Below are 23,849 nucleotides of genomic sequence, written 5' to 3'. Positions count from 1 at the left end.
GTAGGACGTCCACCCACAAGATGGACAGACGACCTTGTTAAAGGCCGCCGGAAGACGCTGGATGCGGGTCGCTTCCAACGGGCACGCATGGAGGTCCAAGGGGGAAGCCTATGTTCAGCAGTGGACGTCTTATGGCTGAGATGATGATGATGATGATGGGATTAGGAATCACAATTCGACGCGAGAGATATAATTACCCTTAAAAATACGAAACATGCTTACAGTTACAGCCTTGTCCACGGAGCGCCACAAACGCGCACTTTCAGCGTGAACTTATCGAAAACCTGTAGCTTTTGTCTCTTTCCCACCCAAAACCCAACCTTAAACCTACCTACCTAACGTTTAAAATCCAAAAACATCGCCTCACTTCAATAAAACTCAACACCTACAATCTAAAAGCAACTTTAACTCCTTAATTATACAGTTCAAAATCGAGTGAACTCTAAGAAACCGCTTGATAATGTCGGCCATTTTGTTTCGAGATCCCCCGCCCCCCGCGCCTAATGCGTTCCCTTCAGTATAAAGGTACTGAGTGAAGTAAGTCACAGGTCGATGTAATCTGGTCGGAGTCTGGGTAGGATCCGTTCTTGTCGTAACGTTCAGTCGGTCTTCGGACCTGGGACCGTCAAGACGTGATATTAGTATTTTTTTGTGTTTTTTTTTAATGGGGAGCTGGTAAAATGTGAGTATTATTTATAAGACTAATATATATTTGTTTAAACCTTTTGAATGAAAGAATTACATGTGTTGTGATTTTTTAAAGATGTGTATGAAAACTTTAGTGAATTCATTTGATGGTATAATTAGATTTATTGAATGAAAAAGGTAATTATCAAGCTTAATCTTGTTTATACGTTTAAGTAATTTAATTCGTCTTAAATAGGGGAATAGAAAGATATTTTAATTTAGTTTGTTCCTCAAACGATTTAATAAAGTAAAATGGGGTGAGATGGGTGAAATTTGACTTTCAAACCTCGATAAAATTTTATTTTTACATGTGAAAACTGAATGGTGTATATAATAAGTGGTTCGGACGTTTGTATTTTATTTTGGGTAGTTCCATTTCATAACTTTGACGATAAAGGGGAAAACCCACCTCACCCCGTAGTGCCTCGTATTTGAGAGGGTTTTTCATACAAAGGTGATTTTGGAAGATTGTTGGATCGTTTTTTTTATTATGCGTATTACTATAGCCCCATTTTAAATTGGAATTCTGTAGCAGTAGCCTTAAAATCCCTTCTCAAACCTTCTCTCCCCATTCATAACCCAACTGTCCCCGCGAAACCTACTCACCCCGTTTTACGGTACTGTCAAGTGTAAAAATATGGGTGCACACATCATCTCAAAAATATGTCCCATCGCTCTTATGTCAGCGTATTAAGAACTAGAGTCTGGCTACTGAAATTTTACCTAAATATTTGGCGGGAAATTCAAAAAATCTTGGGCTGGTCATACTTTGTGTAGTAGGAATTATAGTTTTGATACTAGACAATATTTTTGATATTCGGTGCACAAGTAAGGTACCTAAGGAAAAAAGTTAAATAAACGTTTACGTGCACTCAAAGTCAGCTCACATAATTTCGACCACTATTTAAAGTACAGTCAACGACAAACACATATGTTTACGTTCCAATATTTAGATTTTAGAGATATTTTTCAGAACTTTTAGTTTATCCGTTTCTTTATACACTTGTCCTATTTATGAGATTCAGGATTAATAAATTCACGTACTTAATCAAAGTAATAGGCAAATGTTAGAACTAGTACTTAAAGTATCAAAATATTTATAGAGCACCAACCTCCTAATTTGTTTACGTTTGGTTAGGAGTTGTAAACATTGCAGTTTTTTGTTATACAATGCTACACGTCGACTTCGCACATTGTCGTAATTATTTACGAGCTTAAATAATAGTCTGCGAACCTCACTCAGTATAGAAATTATTAATATTATTTAAAATAAGCCCATAATAAACCGCAAACAATTTGAATGAATGACATAAATTGACAACTGACTTTTAGCTTTTTTTTAAATCATAGACAATTGGTGATACAACAACGAAATATCTGTCAACAATTTTTGGCTAGCCAGACTCTATGAGACATATTTTTGAGTTTGTTGTATGAACCCTTAAACTAATAACGCATAGACAGATAGTCTCCATACGGCTAACCTGCCAAAAGTGAAGCCGAAACACGATCGATGTGTGCGTGGAACGCTCGTGTTTTACGCTCAGCAAACACACACATATATACAAAATATGTTGCCAGTATTCATTGACTTCTCTCAAAGTAGGGGAATTTTAACAACATCACACTTGGTTATTAATAATTTGGAAGTGTGTAGATTCGATTTTGTAGCAAAAGCTTTTTGTTTATTTTGGGATTTGACGCATTTCTGTACTTTGTGAAATAAGGATTAAATAAATAGCTGATAAGTTTTTACTATTTTTATTTATTTAACGAATGTGCATAATAGTAGATTGTTAACCAAGGGTTGAAAGGCACCCGTTTCTGTCGAGGTAGTTTGGCGCTCGAACGCAGTGAGAGCGCCAATAGTCCGAGACAGAAATGGTGCCTTTCACCCGAGTTAAACACTCTACTTTTCATATCGAATGCGAGGAAACCAAACAAGACAAGGCATTTTCGCAAAATCAGTAATGGAAGTACCTAATAGATCTACGGCCATGATTTATTTTCCTTAGGACTTACTTGCAATCGGAGAATTTACATGTGTGAAGATTAATAATCCCTAGCGAAAATCATTTAGATTGCAATATTTAAGAAAACACACATTTTTTAACAAACTGCAGTAATTTTAAAATGATTTGTTCATTATAGTATGAAAATCAGCGGGATTGCCTCTTACTTTTTAATTTTATACTTTTTCGTTCTAAAAGCCGCAACAGACTACCGGACCACACCGCGACCTTGGTGCGCCGCACCACGTAATAACATAATAAAAGTATTTTAAATATTAAATAACAATTTAATTAATAATATAAGTAATTTTTATCTTGTATTTTATTTTATTTTCATGAATATAGTGCTAAATAACTTTAAAATCAATTTAATATCGTACAAACGTTTAAATGTGGCTGTATAAGATTCTGCCTTCGCTCATTTACGCAAGTGTAAGGTTTAAAAAAATATTTTTGGTCTATTCCTTTTGGTTCCCGCCTTATGAAATCGAGTAAATAGAATTCAACGAAAGAAATCAAGAATAATTTGTTTTTAACAATTCACATCATTTTTTTATATAAAAAGGATCAACGTGGGATTAGTAAAATTAAACAATTACCAATTGTTCCAGGCGAGGAAATAAAAACACTATTTTTCCCATTTTGTTTCCAACCAGTAGTTCGTGGGACGGGGACGCAGAGGAGTACACCACTTTTCTGCACTAGAGCATAAACGTATCACTTTTTGCGCACCTTTTAGAACAACAACGACCCACTTTCAGAGCATAAGATATGAAAAATAATAAGAATAAATTTAAATAGGACAGAGCATATTTGACTGTGTTTAGTCCGTTTCCAATGTTTCCATGTTGCGTCATTCCGATTTAGTTTATTTTTTTCCTTCCATCTCGCAGACAGAAGTAGATCAGTCAGAAAACTAAAACGAACATGACACAAAATAAAAATAAGAAAAAAGTAAATACCTAAATAATTAACTTACTAATAATTTTCTATAATCATACAATGAAATTTAATTGAGCGTATTTATTTTAGAATGTAGACGTCATGTCCCATTTCGAGGAAAAAATATTCACTACACTGGCAACATTTAGAAGAAATGGCGGCTGACGAAAATTTGGATTTTTGTATTTACGATTATGTAAAAATATCACATTAAACTCGATACTTACGCGTGAAATGTAATATCAAGCGGTTTGTTTTTATTATATGATGTGTTGTGACACCCATTCACTGTACAAACAACTATCTTTCCTGTAGTTTTTGATTTTTAAACGGGAGGTGTACACAAACCGATTTGACTTTGAGTACTGCGAGGGCCGTTCGAATACGACGATGCGAGTGTGACGTGACGTCGCACTTGAAATGGCTTCACTGGCGGTGTACGAACTAGGAATCTATGCTTTATAAATCTATGTATGTTTCCATATTTTTTTTTACTCTAGACTCTACCTACCTGTGAAATTCTATGGCTGACAGCGTTAAAAGTAGAATTTCCTGTTCCTCTTTTCTGTTTCGTTTTTAAAGACCTATCCTATCCTATCCAACGATACTTACCACATACCATTGGGTTAAAGCGAAAAATTGTTTAAAAGAAAATATTTTGTATGGGAGGTAGCTACCCTATAAAAATCTTGTAGTTTTTATTTTACCGTTCTGTCGCCATGCATGATTTATGTATCCCTGCCAAAATGCAGCTTTCTAGCACTAACGATCACGGAGCATAGCCGCGGACGGACAGACAGACGGACATGGCGAAACTTTAAGGGACTACGGAACCCTAAAAAGTGACCAATCTTAGCAATGCGCCAAAGAGAATTTGATGAAGAGGTGTCATGAGAATTTTCGTATGAAAATTTTCAGATAATGCGGAAAAGGGAATGTTATACCTATACAGGGCATTTTTTGAACAACTTGCCATATTGTGCAAGATGATTAGGTAGGTCATACTGAACAACTTTTTGTATGGGACCAACCCCGAAATCCCAAAAAATAATTTGGCCTTCCCATAGAAAACTTCGACATCCACTCGACCAAAATGTATGAAACGTCAAAAAAAAATTTTGTGATTTCGGAGTTGATCCCATAGAAATGTTGGTCAGTATGGCCTACCTAATCACCTCGCACAATATGGCTGGTTGTTCAAAAAACGCCCTGTACAGGTTACATCAGATGTTGGATAATATGATTTAAAATATGACGAACTTATCCCTATTTATTACAATGAATAATTTCTTAGAAATATAATAGATATTGAAATCCCCGCTCCCCTATCACAGATTAAGCCGGAGATAATACACCCCCTAGAGAAATCATGAAATTGAACGCTTTGAGAGGAAAGGGGGTGATACCACAGAATAAATAATAGCACTAACGTACAGAAAGGAAACTTCCTACAAAACCGAAGTTTGACAGCGGTTCAGGGTCGAATCATGCTGTCCCTTTCGGCTATTTAGGGTTGTCAAAATTCAAGTGATTATCTTATCTGTGGTCGTGCACGCAAAAGGAAGTCAAGTGGTGCCAAGCCTAAAAATTGCTCGGAGCAATGCTGAGCGGAGCCGAGTTTGGCCGAACTGGCCGAAGCCAGGAGTTTCGCACCCCTGGTGATAGCTTCTCTATACAAACATAGGCAGCCGTATTCGAACAATGAGATACGTCAAATACTAGATATTGAAACGATATGGATCGGATATGTTATGGATGGATGGATATGTTTCTTCAAACAAAAACGTCACTTTTGACACTTGTTTGACATTGACATATCCGATATCGTTTCAATATCTAGTATTTGACGTATCTCTTTGTTCGAATACGGCTGTAACGCTTCACCAGACAAACATAGGATTTAAAGACAACCAGGGTTAAACAAATCCATTCAAAATGAATGTTATTTAATATTTGTCATTCGAAATCATCATTTGAAATTCTACCAGCCCGTAAGCCCATAAGGATCCTTTGATTACGTTGCCTCACGCGTGGGTAAAATGTAAGTTTCTCATCAGTTTTTGAACAATAAAAAGAGTATTTACCAGTTGGTGAAAAATATATTTAACAGTAGATATGGTGCTACTTTACCGCCCTAAGTCGTGATTAAGGACAATACTGGCCTATGTCAAAAATTTAAAGGGCCATAGGGGTCATCCATTAATTACATCACACGTTTAGGGGGAGGGAGGGGGTCAAGAAAATTTGACATATTGTGACATGGGGGAGGGGGGAGACACAAACTTTGTGACGTCACTTTAACTTCATCAGTAACCGAAAATGTATTTAAATTATTTTATTCGCTGTACATTTAAATAACAAGTTATTAAAACGATAATCGTTTTTATTCGTTTAATTTTCTTTCCTAAGCAGTTTTGGGTTATAAAATTACTAATATTTATATCGTCAAAAATATTTTGATAAAATATTAATAATACTTAGGTACTTACTTAATTCGATTTGGCAATTTCGTAGAAAAAATGTGACGTCACACTAGGGGGGAGGGGTTTGCCAAATGTGACCAAGTGTGACAAGGACGGAGGGAGGGGTCAAAAAACCTAGAAATTCGTGTGACGTAATTAATGGATGACCCCATATCACAGAACACCGCCTCTAGAAACCTAATATTGGCCATTTTGTTCCCGACGCAAATCACCAAACTGTGAGGTGCGGGAGGGGTGCTCACGGCGTTGCGATTGGTTGTTCCAAACATGGCGCGCTGACACGTGTAAGCGTAGGGATGGGACATGTTCATTACAGGTAGTGGGTACTGCTACCAGTGATACCGAAATTTATTGTGGTAATAAAATGTGGTAGTAAATTTAGTATACTTAGAGTAAACTTACTTAATAATTATATTGAATAATTTAATATTTCATTAAGTAATTTAACAATGTACCTGAAAATTTTACTTAACATATTAGGGAATTTCTGTTTAAAGTATCCAGAACTTGAATTTTTAAGTTTAGAATTTTTATATTATTTCCACTCGGAATCGCAATCTTTTTCGATACGAGAAAAAATGTGTCGCCAAAATATCATACAATTTTCTTTCTTTGAAGTTCATCATCAGGTCTATCTCGCGACATGAGACCTAACTGCTCATCTAGAGGATTCTAAAAAACCCATACAACATATGTCTATCACAAACCAACACTGAGTTCCCTCGCACTTCTTTGAAGTTCATCATCAGGTCCATCTCGTGACATGAGACCTAACTGCTCATCTAGAGGATTCTAAAAAACCCATACAACATATGTCTATCACAAACCAACACCGAGTTCCCTCGCACTTCTTTGAAGTTCATCATCAGGTCAATCTCGTGACATGAGACCTACCTGCTCATCTAGAGGATTCTAAAAAACCCATACAACATATGTCTATCACAAACCAACACCGAGTTCCCTCGCACTTCTTTGAAGTTCATCATCAGGTCAATCTCGTGACATGAGACCTAACTGCTCATCTAGAGGATTCTAAAAAACTCATACAACATATGTCTATTACAAATCAACACCGAGTTCCCTCGCACGTCTTTGAAGTTCATCATCAGGTCCATCTTATAACATGCGGCCTAATTGCTCCGCTGGCCTAGAAGATTCTAAAAAACTTACACAACATATTACCTATATATTACGTCTAATATGGTACAATACGGTATGATGAAGCACGAAGTTTCCGCAACTGACGAAACCATCATCGTCACATCACTAGTCGAAAGGGAAAGGGATAGAACATTGCATTTTCAAGTTGACGAAAAGGGACAGACTACTTCGCCTCTGCTTATTGACCAGTATAAAATGAACCCCGCGGACAAGAAACATTATTCAATGAAATAATGTTTTCGACTTTCCTGTGGGATGTTATTCCATCTGTTTTGTAAGTACAAGTCTTAGATGACTTGCCACACCATTTTACGCTGCAATATCCCATGATTTCCCAATGAATTCAATAGTTTACGATTTATTTTGTTAGACTCGTGCACACTGCTAACAGGTCGTAAACTTGGACGCAACTGATCGGAGCGGCGCGCGAGCAATCTTATATTTGACCTATACACCATACGGGCGGTGACCGCGAGTCGTCCTATAATGTACGTCTATAGGGGTTGGTCTGTGCCCCATATATACTGTAAAACGCTGTATGATACACGTGCGAATAAGTAATTCGCACCTCGTGTCGATTTAAAACACTCCGTTCGGTCGTGTTTTAACTTATGGCCACTCTACTTTTCGAACTTGTAACGTAAATTACCTACCTACTTATTACAGTATCGTCTGGTGCTCCAATACGACATCCTGTGCTATAATAAGCACATTACGTAACTACGTCAAAAATTTTAAGTGCCATATGTACTGTAGAACATAATATATATGTATAAATAACTATTACATTACGTATCAACTCCAATAAGAAGTTAGCTATAAAAGCAACTTCAATGTAGGTACTCGTATAACCACAGAATAAATAATAGTACTACTGTACAGAAAGGAAGCTTCCTACAAAACCGAAGTTTGACAGCGGTTCAGGGTCGAATCATACTATCCCCTTCTAATATATGGCACTATCCCTTTCGGCTATTTAGGGTTGTCAAAATTTAAGTGATTATCTTATCTGTGGTCGTGCACGCAAAAGGAAGTCAAGTGGTGCCAACCCTAAAAATTGCTCGGAGCAATGCTGAGCCGAGCGGAGCCGAGTTAGGCCGAAGTCAGGAGCTTCGCACCCCTGTATAACGTATGAAGTGGCGATACATTTTGAGGTTATCTTCATTACCGTCCGGTTATCCGGAAACACGGTCACATATCGGCTGGGTCAGGTGCCAATTCATTTGTACCGGTACATATTTTAACAATATAAGCATGATTCGTCCCTGAATCGCTGTCAAACTTCGGTTTTGTAGGAAAGTAGTGTACGGTAGTACTATTATTTTCACCACACCAGCTCGGAAAGGCTTACTTTTCACTTCAAAAACTGATAGCAAAGTTGCATTTTATTCACATGTGAGGCAAAGTAATCAAATGCAAATTTTGAGTTTTTTTCTTATGTTTGCTGGTAGAATTGACTTTTAAATGATGATTTTGGTTGATAAATATTTAATAACATTCATTTGGATTTGATTTTGTTTGATATTTTACATTTAATAGTGAAAAATTGTATGTTTCTGTCGGGGTAAATTTTGTTTAACCGTCGTGCTTTGAAACCTTCGCAACGCTCAAAATTCCATTTTTCTAACCACTCGCTACGCTCGTGGTTCACTTTTGGAATCTTTCACTTGCTCGGGTATCAATATTAGCACGAGCGGTTAAACAACAACTTTGCACCCGAGTGAAACAAATAACTATTATTCTGTGATTAAGGGCCACTTGCAACATTTCACTGACCCGGGGTTAACCGGTTAAACCTGGAGTTACCATGGTTACCAGTACAATTTGACACTGGGTTAACGGTTTAACCGTTTAACCCCGGGTTAATAGGGTGGTGCAAATGTGCTTAAGCGTTAAGTCACAGAATAAATAATAGTACTACCGTACAGAAAGGAAACTTCCTACAAAACCGAAGTTTGACAGCGGTTCAGGGTCGAATCATGCTATCCCTTTCTAATATATGACACTATCCCTTTCGGCTATTTAGGGTTGTCAAAATTCAAGTGATTATCTTATCTGTGGTCGTGCACGCAGAAGGAAGTCAAGTGGTGCCAACCCTAATAATTGCTCGGAGCAATGCTGAGCCGAGCGGAGCCGAGTTTGACCGATCTCAGGAGTTTCGCACCCCTGGTTAAGTGAGATATTGAAATTGGAACGTACCGCCATCTTCCGGAAGAGGGTCGTTACCGCTCCCGCTCATTTCCGACGTTTTGGAACCATTCTCTACTTTAATTGGACGCTCATATTTCCATAATTCCAGTAACTAAGTTTTATTACATTTGTAAAAGTCTTTCAGACGTATTTACATAACAAGTTATTGTTATTATAAGGATTTAGTAGAATTTTTGTGACTTTTGACGTGATAACGTCTTATAAATTGATGAACACCGGTAGCATGCACAAAAAGGGTCACGTTACGGAGAGATCTCCATATCCGCACCTCCTGATTCGATCGGGCAATTTAATCAGATTGGCGAAAAATGTACTAATCTGGATACGCCTCGAGATTTTGTATTATCAAGTACCTGGTATGTAGCCATTTCCTGAACCATTCTATCTTCCTTTGAATAGTTTAAATGACCATAAATCGACTTCAATGTAACACGATATGGAATCTCCGGATAATAATGTCGAGTTGAGGATATACACCATATATACACGGTATAGTAGGATTTAAAGTAGAGATGCCCCGAATGGTAGTTTTGGCCGAATACCGAATATTCGGCCCCTCTCTCGGCCGTAGCGCCGAATAGTCGGCGACCGAATATTCTCTTCTAGTCTCCGTGATTATACCTAAAGACCTGACAGTTCGCCGGACGATATCAGCCTGTCAGTTAAACGCAAAATTTGACAGTTCCGAACAACTGACAGGTTGATATCGTCCGGCGAACTGGTAATCTGTGGGCCCCTTATTATACTTTATACATTATCTTCCACTTTTAGCAATGAAATGTGGTTTCGAAACAAATAAACCACAATATATAATATATTCAGCGTTCAATTTTTCCATGTGAAAGCAATAAATAAATATCGCTCTCTCGGTTCCGGCATAATTTGATTATATATATGTGGGGCATTATCTATGAAAAGGGACCTTATTGTCGATGGCGCTTACGCCGCACTGCGTCGCGCGGCATTGTTTTTATATCGGAGCATCGTTAATAATGTCGTAAGCGTCATCGACAATAAGGTCCCTTTTCATAGATAACATCACATATATCGACGGTGGAAATTACAAATGTCGTAAGGGACATACGACAACATGTCCTTTACATTTGAAATTTCCACCGATATGTTCCATTTTTGGATTCAAGTGTGCCTTACGTAGGTTGATCGTGAGTGGGTGATGCGCTACTATTTGTGTCCTATAGATGGTCAAGCAAATCTTGTCAGTAGAAAAAGGCGCGAAATTCAAATTCTCTATGAGACGCTATCCCTTCGCGCCTACATTTTTCAAATTTGCCGCCTTTTTCTACTGACAAGATCTGCTTGACCAAGTTTATTTATTACCTATATGTCACATCAAGCCTTTTTTTTTAAAGAGGGGAAATGCTTTACGCATACCACCCGGCGCGGGGACGGGCCGGGATGGTTATGTGGGACTCCCTGTTGTGGGCTAATGAGACCCCAGGTTTACCCACTAAAACCCCTCTGTTGCCGCCTCGCTGCTATATGGCGAGGTTCCAGGAACGCCGAAGTACTCTTCCGCAACCTCGCCAATGTCACATCAAGCCTTGTTGAACTTACCATGGCACTTAGTCAATCTGTGTAAAGCAGACCGGCCCGTGTCCGGGCCGGAGCTTCCGGCGCTTACTTTTCTATGACGTGACAGGTGATCAAGTGATGCTTTCCATAGAAAACGATGCCCCGGAAGCTCCGGCCCGGACACGGCCCGGTCTAGCGTGGGTAATCCGGAATATTTATTAAGATGCAACGGATAGTTGTTTGACCGGATACCGGATATTCGGCCTGACCATCGGCCGAATATTCGGCCAGCGGAACTATACCTACATTTCGGTTTTTCAGGTGCGCATTCTGCAGGTTTGACCTGTTTCTTAGTAAACGTTCGCGCGGACTGATTTCTAGGTTCGAAATGAGTACGCGTGTAAGTGGAATGTTTAAATTGTTTTAAAATAATAAACAAGTACGATTATGATCAAGACTGTTTCTTAAATCCAATCAGTTTACTCCAAAATCAAGCAATTTTATCATCCGGTATCCGGCTGGATAGTAAATCACTATCCGGTATCCGACCGGACAGTAAATAAACGGCCGGATTGGCCAGATACCGGATAGTAACCGGATATCCGGTGCATCTCTAATATTTATGTTAAAATCTATGTTTTCTTTGTCCACAGATAAGCATGGGCGCGGCATCAGACGGCTTCAGCGCCGACTGGCTGCGCGCGCAGGTCGCCGCGTGCCGCGAGTCGCGCAAGCTCGTGCTAGTCATCGTGGCCATAGCCTTACTGCTGGATAACATGCTGCTGACTACCGTCGGTGAGTCCACAGCCTTACTGCCGCAGGTGGCCGCGTGCCGCGAGTCGCGGAAGCTTGTGCTAGTCATAGTGGCCATAACCTTACTGCTGGACAACATTCTGCTGACTACCGTCGGTGAGTCCACAGCCTTAAGTACACACACATAGGTACGCACATAAATACACATATATAACCGTACTGACTGCATTACCATGTATCTACATAAAGCCTCCTCCACACTCGTGCGCGAATCGCGGCGCGAAGCCGCGAACGCGAGTGTGGCGTCGATTTTGGCAGACAGCGAAATCGACTCCACACTCGCGTTCGCGGCTTCGCCCGCGATTCACGCGCATAGTCTGGAGGGGGCTTAAGATAAATGGCCACGGGGCATACGGGCACAGGTTGATAAGACAGATATATAGATAGATTAGATAGAGATAGATTCTAGCTTTCTCATAAGGGCTCTATAGACTATACAACAAATTGCTTGTGATTTTCGCTTTGGCCCCAGCATAGTTTAAGACGGTTCTGCGGAAGCTCCGGCCCGTCCCCGGCCCGGTCTAGCGTGAGTCAACCTTTACTTCGGTTGTATGGCGGCGGCTACGTCCGATTTAAGGCATGTCCAGACGGAGACAATTTAGCCGATCTGATTAAATTGTCTGATCAAATCAGGCCGTGCGGATGCAAACGCGAATTTGGCTCTCCGAATTCAACCGCCGATAATGATCTATATTAACCGATAAAATGAGGTGCGGTCGCAAGAATACCAATTCGTGACGCCAATATTTTCGTTCTGGGGCATTTTTTCAATTTAGAGGGCTCTAACATCACCATAAATCTACAATTGGTGATTAAATTGTAAATTGACACCAATTTCATTTCTGAACAAATCGGTCGATTTGATCATGCCGTCTGGATACCGCTTTACTCTTAAAATAAGTATCCAGACGGGACCGACGAAATCAGTCAATTTGTTCAGAAAAATAATTGGTCTATCTCATCTAGCGTCCACACGTACACAAATTCTTCTTCTTCTACTGCCATGCCCTAGCGGGCGTCGGCGGCCACCTTTGCAAAGTCTTCTCTATTCTCGGCCAGTCTTGTTAGCGTGGCCGCGTCTTTGATGTTTGTCCATTTTTTGATGTTGTCGAGCCAGTTCATCCTCCTTCTTCCCCTTCCCCGTTTCCCCTCTATTTTTCCTTCTATTATAACTTTCAGCAGATTATACTTTTCATTTCTATGTAGATGTCCAAAATATGCAATCTTTCTCCGCTTAACTGTGGCTAGTACTTCCTTCTTCTTCTTCATTCTTTTTAAGATCTCTATATTCGTTATTCTTGCGGTCCATGATACTCTCAGCATACGCCTGCACAGCCACATTTCGAAGGCCTCTATTTTCTTTTCTATTTTTTTATTCAAGGTCCATGTTTCAACACCATAATAAAGTATGGATAATACATAGCACGGCCCTGTTCGATCGGAGAATTTCATCAGATTGGCGAAAAATTATCTCGTCTGGATACAGCTATAAGTTACACACCAGAGCCTTTGAAATTAAACGAGATTGTTGATCACGGCGTGTTGTTTGAACTTTGGATGCGGAGATTTAACTCCATTTACAGCTAATTTGAAACTAAACTGAGCGCTAATCTAGTTAGCCGAGTAATAGAGCTGAGACTAATAGTGATGTCCCGTGATAGTTTAACCACAGAATAATAGTTATTTGTTTAATAAAGGGTCAAAGTTGTTGTTGTCAAACGTGCTAATATTGATACCCGAGCAAGCGAAAGATTCCAAAATTGAACCACGAGCGTAGCGAGCGGTTCGGAAAACGGAATCTTGGGCGTTGGGAGGGTTTCAAAGCACGAGGGTTAAACAAAATTTGGCCCCGAGTGAAACACAAAATTTCTCACCACACCAACCCGACGCAAATATTAAATGTAAAATTTCAAACCAAATCAAGCCATGAAAGTTGCTTTGCAATTTGTGATTTGAAAACACGTCTGGAGGAGAAGAAAGGGTCAATGTTTTGGAACGATTTATTATAGGTACGTGCGATTCTACTCAGGATAGAATTTTGGCCATAATTGGTACGATGACAGGGAATATGGAATAGTGTGGTGTGACGAGTACGGCGCGTGGGAGCGCGGAGCCCTAACTGTGACAGCAATCCAACGCAGTCTAGATGCCCGTTGAGAACATCGTGGAGGAACATCATGTCTGCTACAGTTCGCCGATTACTAAGTGGGATAATGTTATGAAATTTGCATCTATCCTCATACGTTTCAGGGATTTTTCTCAAGCGATAATTTAAAAACTTTGTAATTTTTTCTTGTAAAGTAAAGTAAAGTAAAGTAAGTAAAGTAAAAATTTATTTGTGGAACACAGGTACAGTTAAGGTGTTATATATAAAATAATAAATAGAGCTCTGTTTTTGCCTATTGGCGTACAAATATTAAACTTAAAATAATGGTGACTCATTACGAGTATGTTTACCATAAATTATTACATTTAAACAATAGCTATGTCTATTAGTAATATTACGGCAATAAACATTGAGAATAGAATATTATATTGTTTAACTTCCAAATAAAATAATAAAATTTCTGAAATCACACAATTACATTCAAAAACTAAATAACTTAAACTACTATTATACAGGGTGTTTACTAAAATGGACAAGTTATAATTGTTTCAGGTGTCTGCAAGAAATTCACTTACTGAGTAATAGCATTTGTTAATTAAGTATGTTTTTAGTTGTATTTTAAACTGGTCAGGTTTCAGGCACTTTATATAGTTTGGGATTTTATTGATAATTTTTGGAGCCATACCTAGTATACTCTTACCTAAGAAAGCTGTGTTGTGTTGATTATTGCAGATGTTGTTAAGATATTGTATGCGCTCGATCCGGTGTATGTGGGTTATATAATGCGGAGTCCACACAGTGCTAGCGTATTCGAGTATACTGCGCACATACGCGTAGTACACAGTTTTGATACAGGACAGGTCAGTCATAGGGCGGCATATTCTGAAGACAAAGCCAAGCCACCTAAGTCAAATGGTGCCAACCCTAAAAATTGCTCGGAGCAATGCTGAGCCGAGCGGAGCCGAGTTTGGCCGAAGTCAGGAGTTTCACATCCCTGTCCAAGGGACGCAGCCATGCGGTAGAATGAGATAGCAAACGCATAAATGCGTCCCTTGGAGTGGCCGGCGCTGGCCCATCGTGTAGAGGAGCCATATTGGACACATTTAATTTCATAAATGCGTTTAGTTCAGTAGTTACCATAAAAAATTGGTACGATAATACGATTATTCAACAATAACGATTTTCTTTGAAGCTTTTTAATCTATTTTATTACAAAAGGTAAAGGTTTTATGTAATATTTATTCACGGCAGATTTGGTTATAAATAAGAAAGTAATGAGTAGGTACTCACTGATCTGGAAATAGCAAAGTTGGACGGATATCTGATATTAAAAAGGTAAATATTACCTTTATTCACCACACCAACTCGGAAAGGCTTACTTTGCACTTCAAAAACTGATAGCAAAGTTGCATTTTATTCACATGTGAGGCAAAGTAATCAAATGAAAATTTTAGTTGTTTTCTTATATTTGCTGGTAGAATTGACTTTTAAATGATAATTTTGGATGATAAATATTTAAAATAACATTCATTTCAATTTGATTTGGTTTGATTTTATTCGGTGTTTTACATTTAATATTTGCTTCGGGTTGGTGTGGTGAAAAATGTTGTTTCACTCGGGGGCAAATTTTGTGCTTCGAAACCCTCGCAACGCTCAAGATTACATTTTTCGATCCTTTCAAAAAATTTGGAATCTTTCGCTTGCTCGGGTATTAATATTAATATTAGCACGATCGGTTAAACAACAACTTTGCCCCCTTGGCCCATCATACAGGAGACAATAGTAAGTAGCATATTTTCTTAAAAGAGCTGCTGTACCATGTTTTACAAACGCGCTTAGTAGATGTCCCATTATGGAAAGGCCTTATAACTACCAAAAAATCAAGTTTGGTTCATTTAAATACGAAATAACTAGTATTTTAAGAGTGACCCAGGGGCAACTAGTGACAAGAAAAAGTTGATTCACCCAAATAACTACCCAGCAAACATTTTAAGTATTTTTTCCTAGGAATCCTAGGCTCGAAGAAGATTTTACCAATTTAAGTAAAAATTACGTCCTAAGTCACCAATAATTTTACGTATTGTACACTTTTACTTTCAAGTCAAAATATAGGGACCATAAAACGTAAATTTCACTTCATAAATACACCATGAAGTCAGGGACTTACGGGTTGAAAATAAGGTGAAATATCAGGTAAAATTAACCTTGAACCCTGACCAATAGGTCAAATCTACTAATAAGGCATTTTAGGTGTATTTGCGACGTAATTATTTCTTATTCGGGGACTATAAAGTCACGGACTTAATGGTTGAAAATAAGTTGAATTATTAGGTAAAATTAACTTCGAACCCTGACCAATAGGTCAAATGTACTAATAAGGCATTTTAGGTGTATATGCGACGTAATTATTTCGTATACGGAGACCATAAAGTCAGGGACTTATTGGTTGAAAATCGGTCGAAATATTAGGTAAAATTAACTTCGAACCCTGACCAATAGGTCAAATGTACTAATAAGGCATTTTAGGTGTATATGCGACGTAATTATTTCTTATACGGGTACCATGAAGTCAGGGACTTAATGGTTGAAAATAAGTCAAAATATTAGGTAAAATTTACTTCAAAGTTTGACCAATAGGTCAAATGTACTAATAAGACATTTTAAGTGTATTTGCGACGTAATTATTTCTTATACGGAGACCTTTAGGTCGTCGATTTAGTGTCGATTTAGCTACTAATTTTAGGTAAATGTTACTTAAAATAGATCACAAATTGCGACCATATAGTTAAAAACACTTGTAAAGTACTATAAATACCATAAGGTTGTGCCGCCATTTTCTTTCATTATAACGAAATGCTAAATATAAATTGCATAATTTAAGTTGTTTTATATCTTGAATGGTGCCATCACACGGTACTCCATTGTGCTAATATTCAAAATAAAACAATATTTTTGATTGAGTCAATACACTCACACACACAAATATTCAATTACAACACTCAATTACAAGCAAATATATGAATTTTGATTTTATAAAATGTTGAAAACTTAAATATTTCAAAAGCCCATCGATAGTTTTGTATGTAAACCTAACATACTGCACGAAAAAAATTTCTGCGCACTAGATTTCACCGTTCTTCATCTGCGTAATCGGCCTAAATTATTTTACATGACTTAGTGGCCGCCATTATCATTGCACAACTTTGAGTTGTTTTCTTGTTAGACATTTTGTTTCTGAGTGAAAAGAATATATATAAGCGTAATGTTTGTGTCTCTTTTTCTCTTCATCGCGTCTCATCTAAATATTGAGTAATTATATGGATAAAAATATGTCACCATCACGTCTAAAGGTGGTAAAGATTACCAAATTAGTACATTTCAACTACGCGGCACGTCGTGGCGACGTAGAATCCACGTCGGAAACATGACCTAGTGTTGACCTAATGGTTGTAATTACTAATTTACCGTCAATAAATACGTCGCCGGCACGTGCGTTTTTTCCCCATTTATGTCGACTCGACGTGCCGACGACGTCGATTCGACGTGCCTCATTATGGTCCCCTTTCTAAATTGTGCGACATAAAATAGGTGCCTTTTTCGGAATATTGACCAAAAATGTTTGCTGGGTATTTTTAAAAACCGGTAAAGCGATGTCCCATCCCTACGCGGCGCGGCGCCTGTGGCGTTTAAGTGACTTCCACTTTGATCACGGAAAATTGCGTCGTTACCCTTTAAAAAGATCCTAACTCCACATTACGATAACGTTGGAAAAAGAGCCTTATTGCAAGTTGAATAATGGTGAATTTGGTTTGTAAGGGAGTACGATAGAGGTGGTAATGTCAAAGCAATTGGGTTACAGCTAGATTTAAGGCTGAGGGCCACAGCTAGTAGTCATGCTTTGGGCCTTAACTCTCCATATTATGCATAATACAGTGTGTTTTCTGTAACAGGAGCAATAAATTAAACTGTAGGCTGTACTGCTCAAACTGACCAACATTTGTTCAGCAACTTTTGAAAATAACTCATGGTTTGATTTTTATTACACTTTAAAGTTTATTCTAAGACGCAATGTATTGCAAATTTTGTCATGTTTACAGCGTGACAAGCACAGTCTAAAGGATTCATAATTTTTAAAAGTTGCTGAACAAATGTTGGTCAGTTTGAGGAGTACAGCCTTTAGTTTAATTTATTGCTCCTGTTACAGGAAGCACCCTGTATACCTACTCCATATTATCATCATCATCATCATCATCATAATTTAAGAGCTTTGCTCTTGTCGGTGGAGCAATCTTTTAATTTCCTCATGCTGATATACTGAATTAAGTAATTCTAGGTCTCTTGTTTTTTCAATTCTGCCTTCCAGGATTTTTAGGAAAAAGAGTTGTCATGCCGTATAAGGTGTCCTACCATCATGCCTCTCCTACACTGAGAGAAAAGTACAACAAAAACACACTTAGAATTACAAAAATAAACTTAATCCGGGGACAAGGAGAGTCAACTAATAGGAACAAATTGACATTTGCAATTTCTATCAGTTCTTGCAATTTCTATTATCTGTTTGTTGAAATTATTGGGATTACTGAGCTGTTTGTAGAAATAAATAAACTTTACAGAAATAGTGAAACGTCCTTTTCCCCCAGTACAGAACTGTTTTTTAATTCCTGGTGATGATTTTTCTCTCAGTGTATTTCTCTACTCTATATTAAGTATACGGGTTTTAAAATATAAATTGTGTCTAAAAATAATTTTTAAGAAAAAAAAACCGACTTCCATGGGGGCCGATGAAAGATTATTGTAGATGGTACACTATGTAGAAAAGGAGGTAAAATCACCCACTTTTCTACTAGCATTTCGCTTCTGTATAATGGCTCCTCTACAGGATGGGCCAACGCCGCCCACTCCAAGGGACGCAGCCATGCGGTAGAATGAGATAGCAATATCACTTGCTCCCTCTAACGCATAAATGCGTCCCTTGGAGTGGCCGGCGTTGGCCCATCGTGAAGAGGAGCCATGAGGGTCGTAGTTCTAGCCTAACCTAACCCACTCCTCAGACAGCAGTTCGGTTCTGTGCGGATCGCAGTTCGAACCTAATCAAACCCACTTTTCAAGTAGCATTTCGTTTCTGTAAGGCTCGCAGTTCTAACCTAACCTAATCCTTGTTCGGTTCTGTGAGGATCGCAGTTCAAACCTAACCTAACCCACTTAATGGCGCATGCCGTACGATGTACGGGGGTTTAAGCGGGAGGAGCTAGTAAGATTGGCATCATCGTACTTTATACCACAGAATAAGTAATAGTATTATCATATTTATACTACATTAATTTTATGGTAGGTAATCATAGTTGTTTATTTAGTTAAGGTATCATAGTGGTTTTCTGGGTCAAGGTCCGGGTCCGAGACCGGGTCCGAGTCCGGGTCCGAGTCCGGGTCCGAGTCCGGGTCCGAGTCCGAGTCCGAGTCCGGGTCCGAGTCCGGGTCCGGGTCCGAGTCCGGGTCCGGGTCCGAGTCCGGGTCCGAGTTCCGGTCCGAGTCCGGGTCCGAGTCCGGGTCCGAGTCCGGGTCCGAGTCCGGGTCCGTATCCGGGTCCGAGACCGGGTCTGAGTCCGAATCCGAGTCCGGGTCCGAGTCCGATTACGAATCCGGGTCCGAATCCGGATCCGAGTCCAGGTCCGCGTCCGAACCGGATCCGGGTATGAGTCCGAGTCCGGGTCCCAGTCCAAGTTAAAATCGAAATTCGTACCATGCGTCATTGAAGAGTTCTGTTCTGGTCATCATCAGCAGTTCCACTTCATCAAATGCGACTGTTTTTTATGTAAATGCTTGATTTTTTTTTTTTTAATTTATTGAGAAAACCAAACAGTCATATAAACATATCAAAAATACAATACAAGATGTACTGCAACAAAAGATACAATAAAAAAGACCTGGAGGTTCATAAATTATAAATTATGTTAACTGTGTAAGTACAATTATAACTACTGCATATTAATACCAGATAGAAAAAACTGCTATCAGTACTTAGGTACTAAAACAACTTACGTTTAACTATGGTTTTTAGACTAGATATCGAATTTTGAAAGCAATCTATTTCGGAGAGATGTTTATTATAGTAACTAGGAACTCGTCTGAAAAAGGTATGCCTGGAATAGTTTTTGATAGAAAAACTAACATGAAACAGCGATCGAGGGCGTAAGGGGTGATGCGGACAACTGAAAGTAACTAATCTTAGGAGATTAGAACAATTAATAATATTTTTAAGAATTTTAAACAAAAACATAACGTCCAAGTATATCCTACGGTTAAAAAGGGAAGGTACACGAAAATGTTTTGCAGCCAAATTTTATGATGAAAATACAAAAAAATCTATACGTATGCCTTTAATATTTGAGGAGTTCCCTCGATTCCTTATGGATCCCATCATCAGAACTCGAGCTTGACAAAAATGTGGCTTAAAAACTTAACTTGCTTAACGAACATAACGAAAAGGAAAAATCGCCAAACGTGAACTATGCGTCGTTTAAGAGTTCTGTTCTGATCATCATCAGCAGTTCCACTTCATCAAATGCAACAGTTTTTAATGAAAATGCTTGATTTTCTGATGTAAATACAAAAATCTCTATACGCATGCCTTTAAGATTTGAGGAGTTTCCTTGATTCCTCATGGATCCCATCATCAGAACTCGAGCTTGACAAAAATGTGGCTTAAAAACTTAACTTGCTTAACAAACATAACGACGAGGACAAATCGCCAACCGTGAACTATGCGTCGTTGAAGAGTTCTGTTCTGATCATCATCAGCAGTTCCACTTCATCAAATGCAACAGTTTTTAATGAAAATGCTTGATTTTCTGATGTAAATACAAAAATCTCTATACGCATGCCTTTAAGATTTGAGGAGTTCCCTTGATTCCTCATGGATCCCATCATCAGAACTCGAGCTTGACAAAAATGTGGATTAAAAACTTAACTTGCTTAACAAACATAACGAAGAGGACAAATCGCCAACCGTGAACTATGCGTCGTTAAAGAGTTCCGTTCTGATCATCATCAGCAGTTCCACTTCATCAAATGTCACTTTTTTGGGTGTATATGCTTGATTTGTTGATAAAAACCCAAAAATCACTATATGTATGCCTTTAAGATTTGAGGAGTTCCCTCGATTCCTCATGGATCCCATCATCAGAACTGGGTTTTGACAAAAACGGGACCAATCTGTATGCATATACATTCAATCAAAAAAAGAATTTTCAAAATCGATCTAGTAATGACGGAGATATGGAGTAACAAACATAAAAAAAAAATAAAAAAAAAATAAAAAAAAACATACAACCGAATTGATAACCTCCTTCTTTGAGATTTGGAAGTCGGTTAATAACTGCTGTCTACGTTTCTCTATTAATCCTCTGGTGTTTTATTTCATGTACGGTGTGTAATAATTTATTTTAAATACAGTCAAATACCCTATTGTCATTAGGACAACACACACGAAATACAAATGTTATATTACTAATACACTTATTGATTTCTTATTTCCTTGCTGTGGTTGTCTGTACATGTTCGTACATGTTTTTTGAACGTCACGAATAAAAATCTTTCATCTTTATCTTTATATAGTAGATCTACTATTCGCGCTTACATTTTTCCAATTTGCCGCCTTTTTCGATTATCGTATTTTGCCATACTATATGATATGACATAATGATAGAGTTATAAAACTGAAATAAAAGTCATATACTAAAAAAAGTGACCAAGGCCTGCAGTAAAAAAAAAACAAGGAAAAAAAAACCAGCAAAATATTTTCTGAAAATAATTTGATTTGCTGCTGCTGATGCTGAAGATGCTGAACTTAATCGGAAGGATTGGAAGGCTAGGGGGGAAGCCTTTGCCCAACAGTGGGACACCTAATAGGCTCTTTAAAAAAATAATAATAATAATTTGTTCTAATACGTCTAATAGTTTTCTACTTGCGGAGCGGACTGTACTCAAGGCAAGTACAATCGAACCCAACACCTAATGAATAAGACATGAGGCACTCTGGCGATTGGACGGTCGAGTGGCCATCTTGAGAGTCAGGGTGATTCTATACAGGTTGATCCTATACAGGGCCGATATTTGAAATTCGACGGCTCGATTTCGTGATTTCGTTCAATAATATCTCCAGTATTTAAATTCTACTAATAGAATTGGAAACGAGTTGGTCAATACCACTCGATTCCCAATTTCTATCGCTCGTATTTTAAAAATTAATATTTCACTGTTTTCCACCGATTTTCGAGTGACGAAATCGAACGCTTGAAATTCAAAAATCGGCCCCAAGGGTTATTCTATAGTCTATCTGTTACTTATTGTCTATTCTGAGATTTCTGAGGTCTTCTTCCTCGCGTTATCCCGGCATTTTGCCACGGCTCATGGGAGCCTGGGGTCCGCTTGGCAACTAATCCCATCATTTGACAGCACTAGTTTTTACGAAAGCGACTGCCATCTGATCTTCCAACCCAGAGGGGAAACTAGGTCTTATTGGGATTAGTCCGGTTTACTCACGATGTTTTCCTTCACCGAAAAGCGACTGGTAAATATCAAATGATATTTCGGACATTAGTTCCGAAAAACTCATCGGTACGAGCTGGGGTTTGAACCCGCAACCTCCGGATTGAAAGTCGCACGCTCTTACCGCTAGGCCACCAGCGCTTATTGTCTATTCTGAGGTGATTTAAAATATTGTACCTTTGTATCTATCTAACGTGGTTCCAGTTTTATGCCACGGCTTAGGGAATCATCCCGAGAATTTGCGTAAGCACTAGTTTTGATCATTAAAGCATTGCCTTCTAATTGGCGTCCATTCTAACTAGAGGGGAAAAAAAGGGGAAAAGGGGAATGGACGGTGAATCTATACAGGACGTATAACGTATTAAGGGCGTGTTATACTACTTTCTTCAGAAATCCTAGAAATTTTGATTTTTAGGGTTCCGTACCTCTACAGTAAAAATACAGAACCCTTATAGGATCACTCGTGCGTCTGTCTGTCCGTCTGTCACAGCCTATTTTCTCCGAAACTAATAGACCAATTAAGTTGAAATTTGGTACACATATGTAAGATTGTGACCCAAAGACGGACATGTAACGTAAACAAATGAATTTTAAACATAGGGGCCACTTTTGGGGGGTAAATGAAAAAATTTAAAAATAAAGTTTTTTAAACTATATCGTGTTACATATCAAATGAAAGAGCTCATTATATTATATTATTAGAGGTGTCGTGTTTCGGAGGTTCCGGGGCAAACTGCCGAATCCGACACAAGAGCAGCCGACACAACGGAGCCACGCCGTTTTGTCGTCTAAATAGTGTTTAGTTTTAAGTTTATAAAATACATATGTTAGTCTGTAAGGTATTTGTAATATGGGCCTTGTTGCCTGAATTAAATATCTAAATAAATAAATAAAAAATAAGAATCTCAAAAATATTTTTTTTTATAATTTTAAAATAAACAGTTTAGAAGTAATTCAAGAAAATAGGGAAAAAATGACCGTTCCCTAATTTTGAAAAAAGTACATAAAATAGGTCTTTACCCATAGATGACAGGAAAACCTATTAGAAATATGCAGTCAAGCGTGAGTCGGACTAATTACTTCGTTTTTGATCCGACCCGGGTTTTTTAAAGGCAATTCACTCGCGTTTCACATATAAAAAATACATTGTTAAAAATTGAGTAATGTACGGAACCCTTGGAACGCGAGTCCGATTCGCACTTGGCCGGTTTTTATTTATGACCATTTATTTATTTAGGGTCGGCAACGCCCATGCATGTAACATTTCTGGAACTACAGGCGCCCATACGCTACGCTACTTCTTTACCGACTGCCTTATAGAAGTGGTAGAGTATACAGAAAGTAAGTACCTGT

At 38.4% G+C, this 23,849-nt stretch overlaps 1 protein-coding gene across 1 annotated transcript in view; it reads left to right on the top strand.

Annotated features, from left to right (window-relative positions):
* Positions 1 to 598: 598 nt before the first annotated feature.
* The window catches only part of LOC134676443 (synaptic vesicular amine transporter), a 42,583-nt gene continuing 19,332 nt past the window's right edge, over positions 599 to 23,849 (top strand). Inside the window, exons 1-2 of the mRNA XM_063534840.1 lie at positions 599 to 682; positions 11,683 to 11,824. Of these exons, the coding sequence (XP_063390910.1) occupies positions 11,689 to 11,824 (136 nt within the window). The 5' untranslated portion in view covers positions 599 to 682; positions 11,683 to 11,688. The remainder of the gene's footprint in view (positions 683 to 11,682; positions 11,825 to 23,849) is intronic.

This window comes from Cydia fagiglandana, chromosome 24 (assembly GCF_963556715.1).
Source record: "Cydia fagiglandana chromosome 24, ilCydFagi1.1, whole genome shotgun sequence".
Taxonomy (NCBI): domain Eukaryota; kingdom Metazoa; phylum Arthropoda; class Insecta; order Lepidoptera; family Tortricidae; genus Cydia; species Cydia fagiglandana.
Note: the sequence above shows the minus strand (reverse complement) of the source record. Positions and strands in the feature narration are given on the sequence as shown.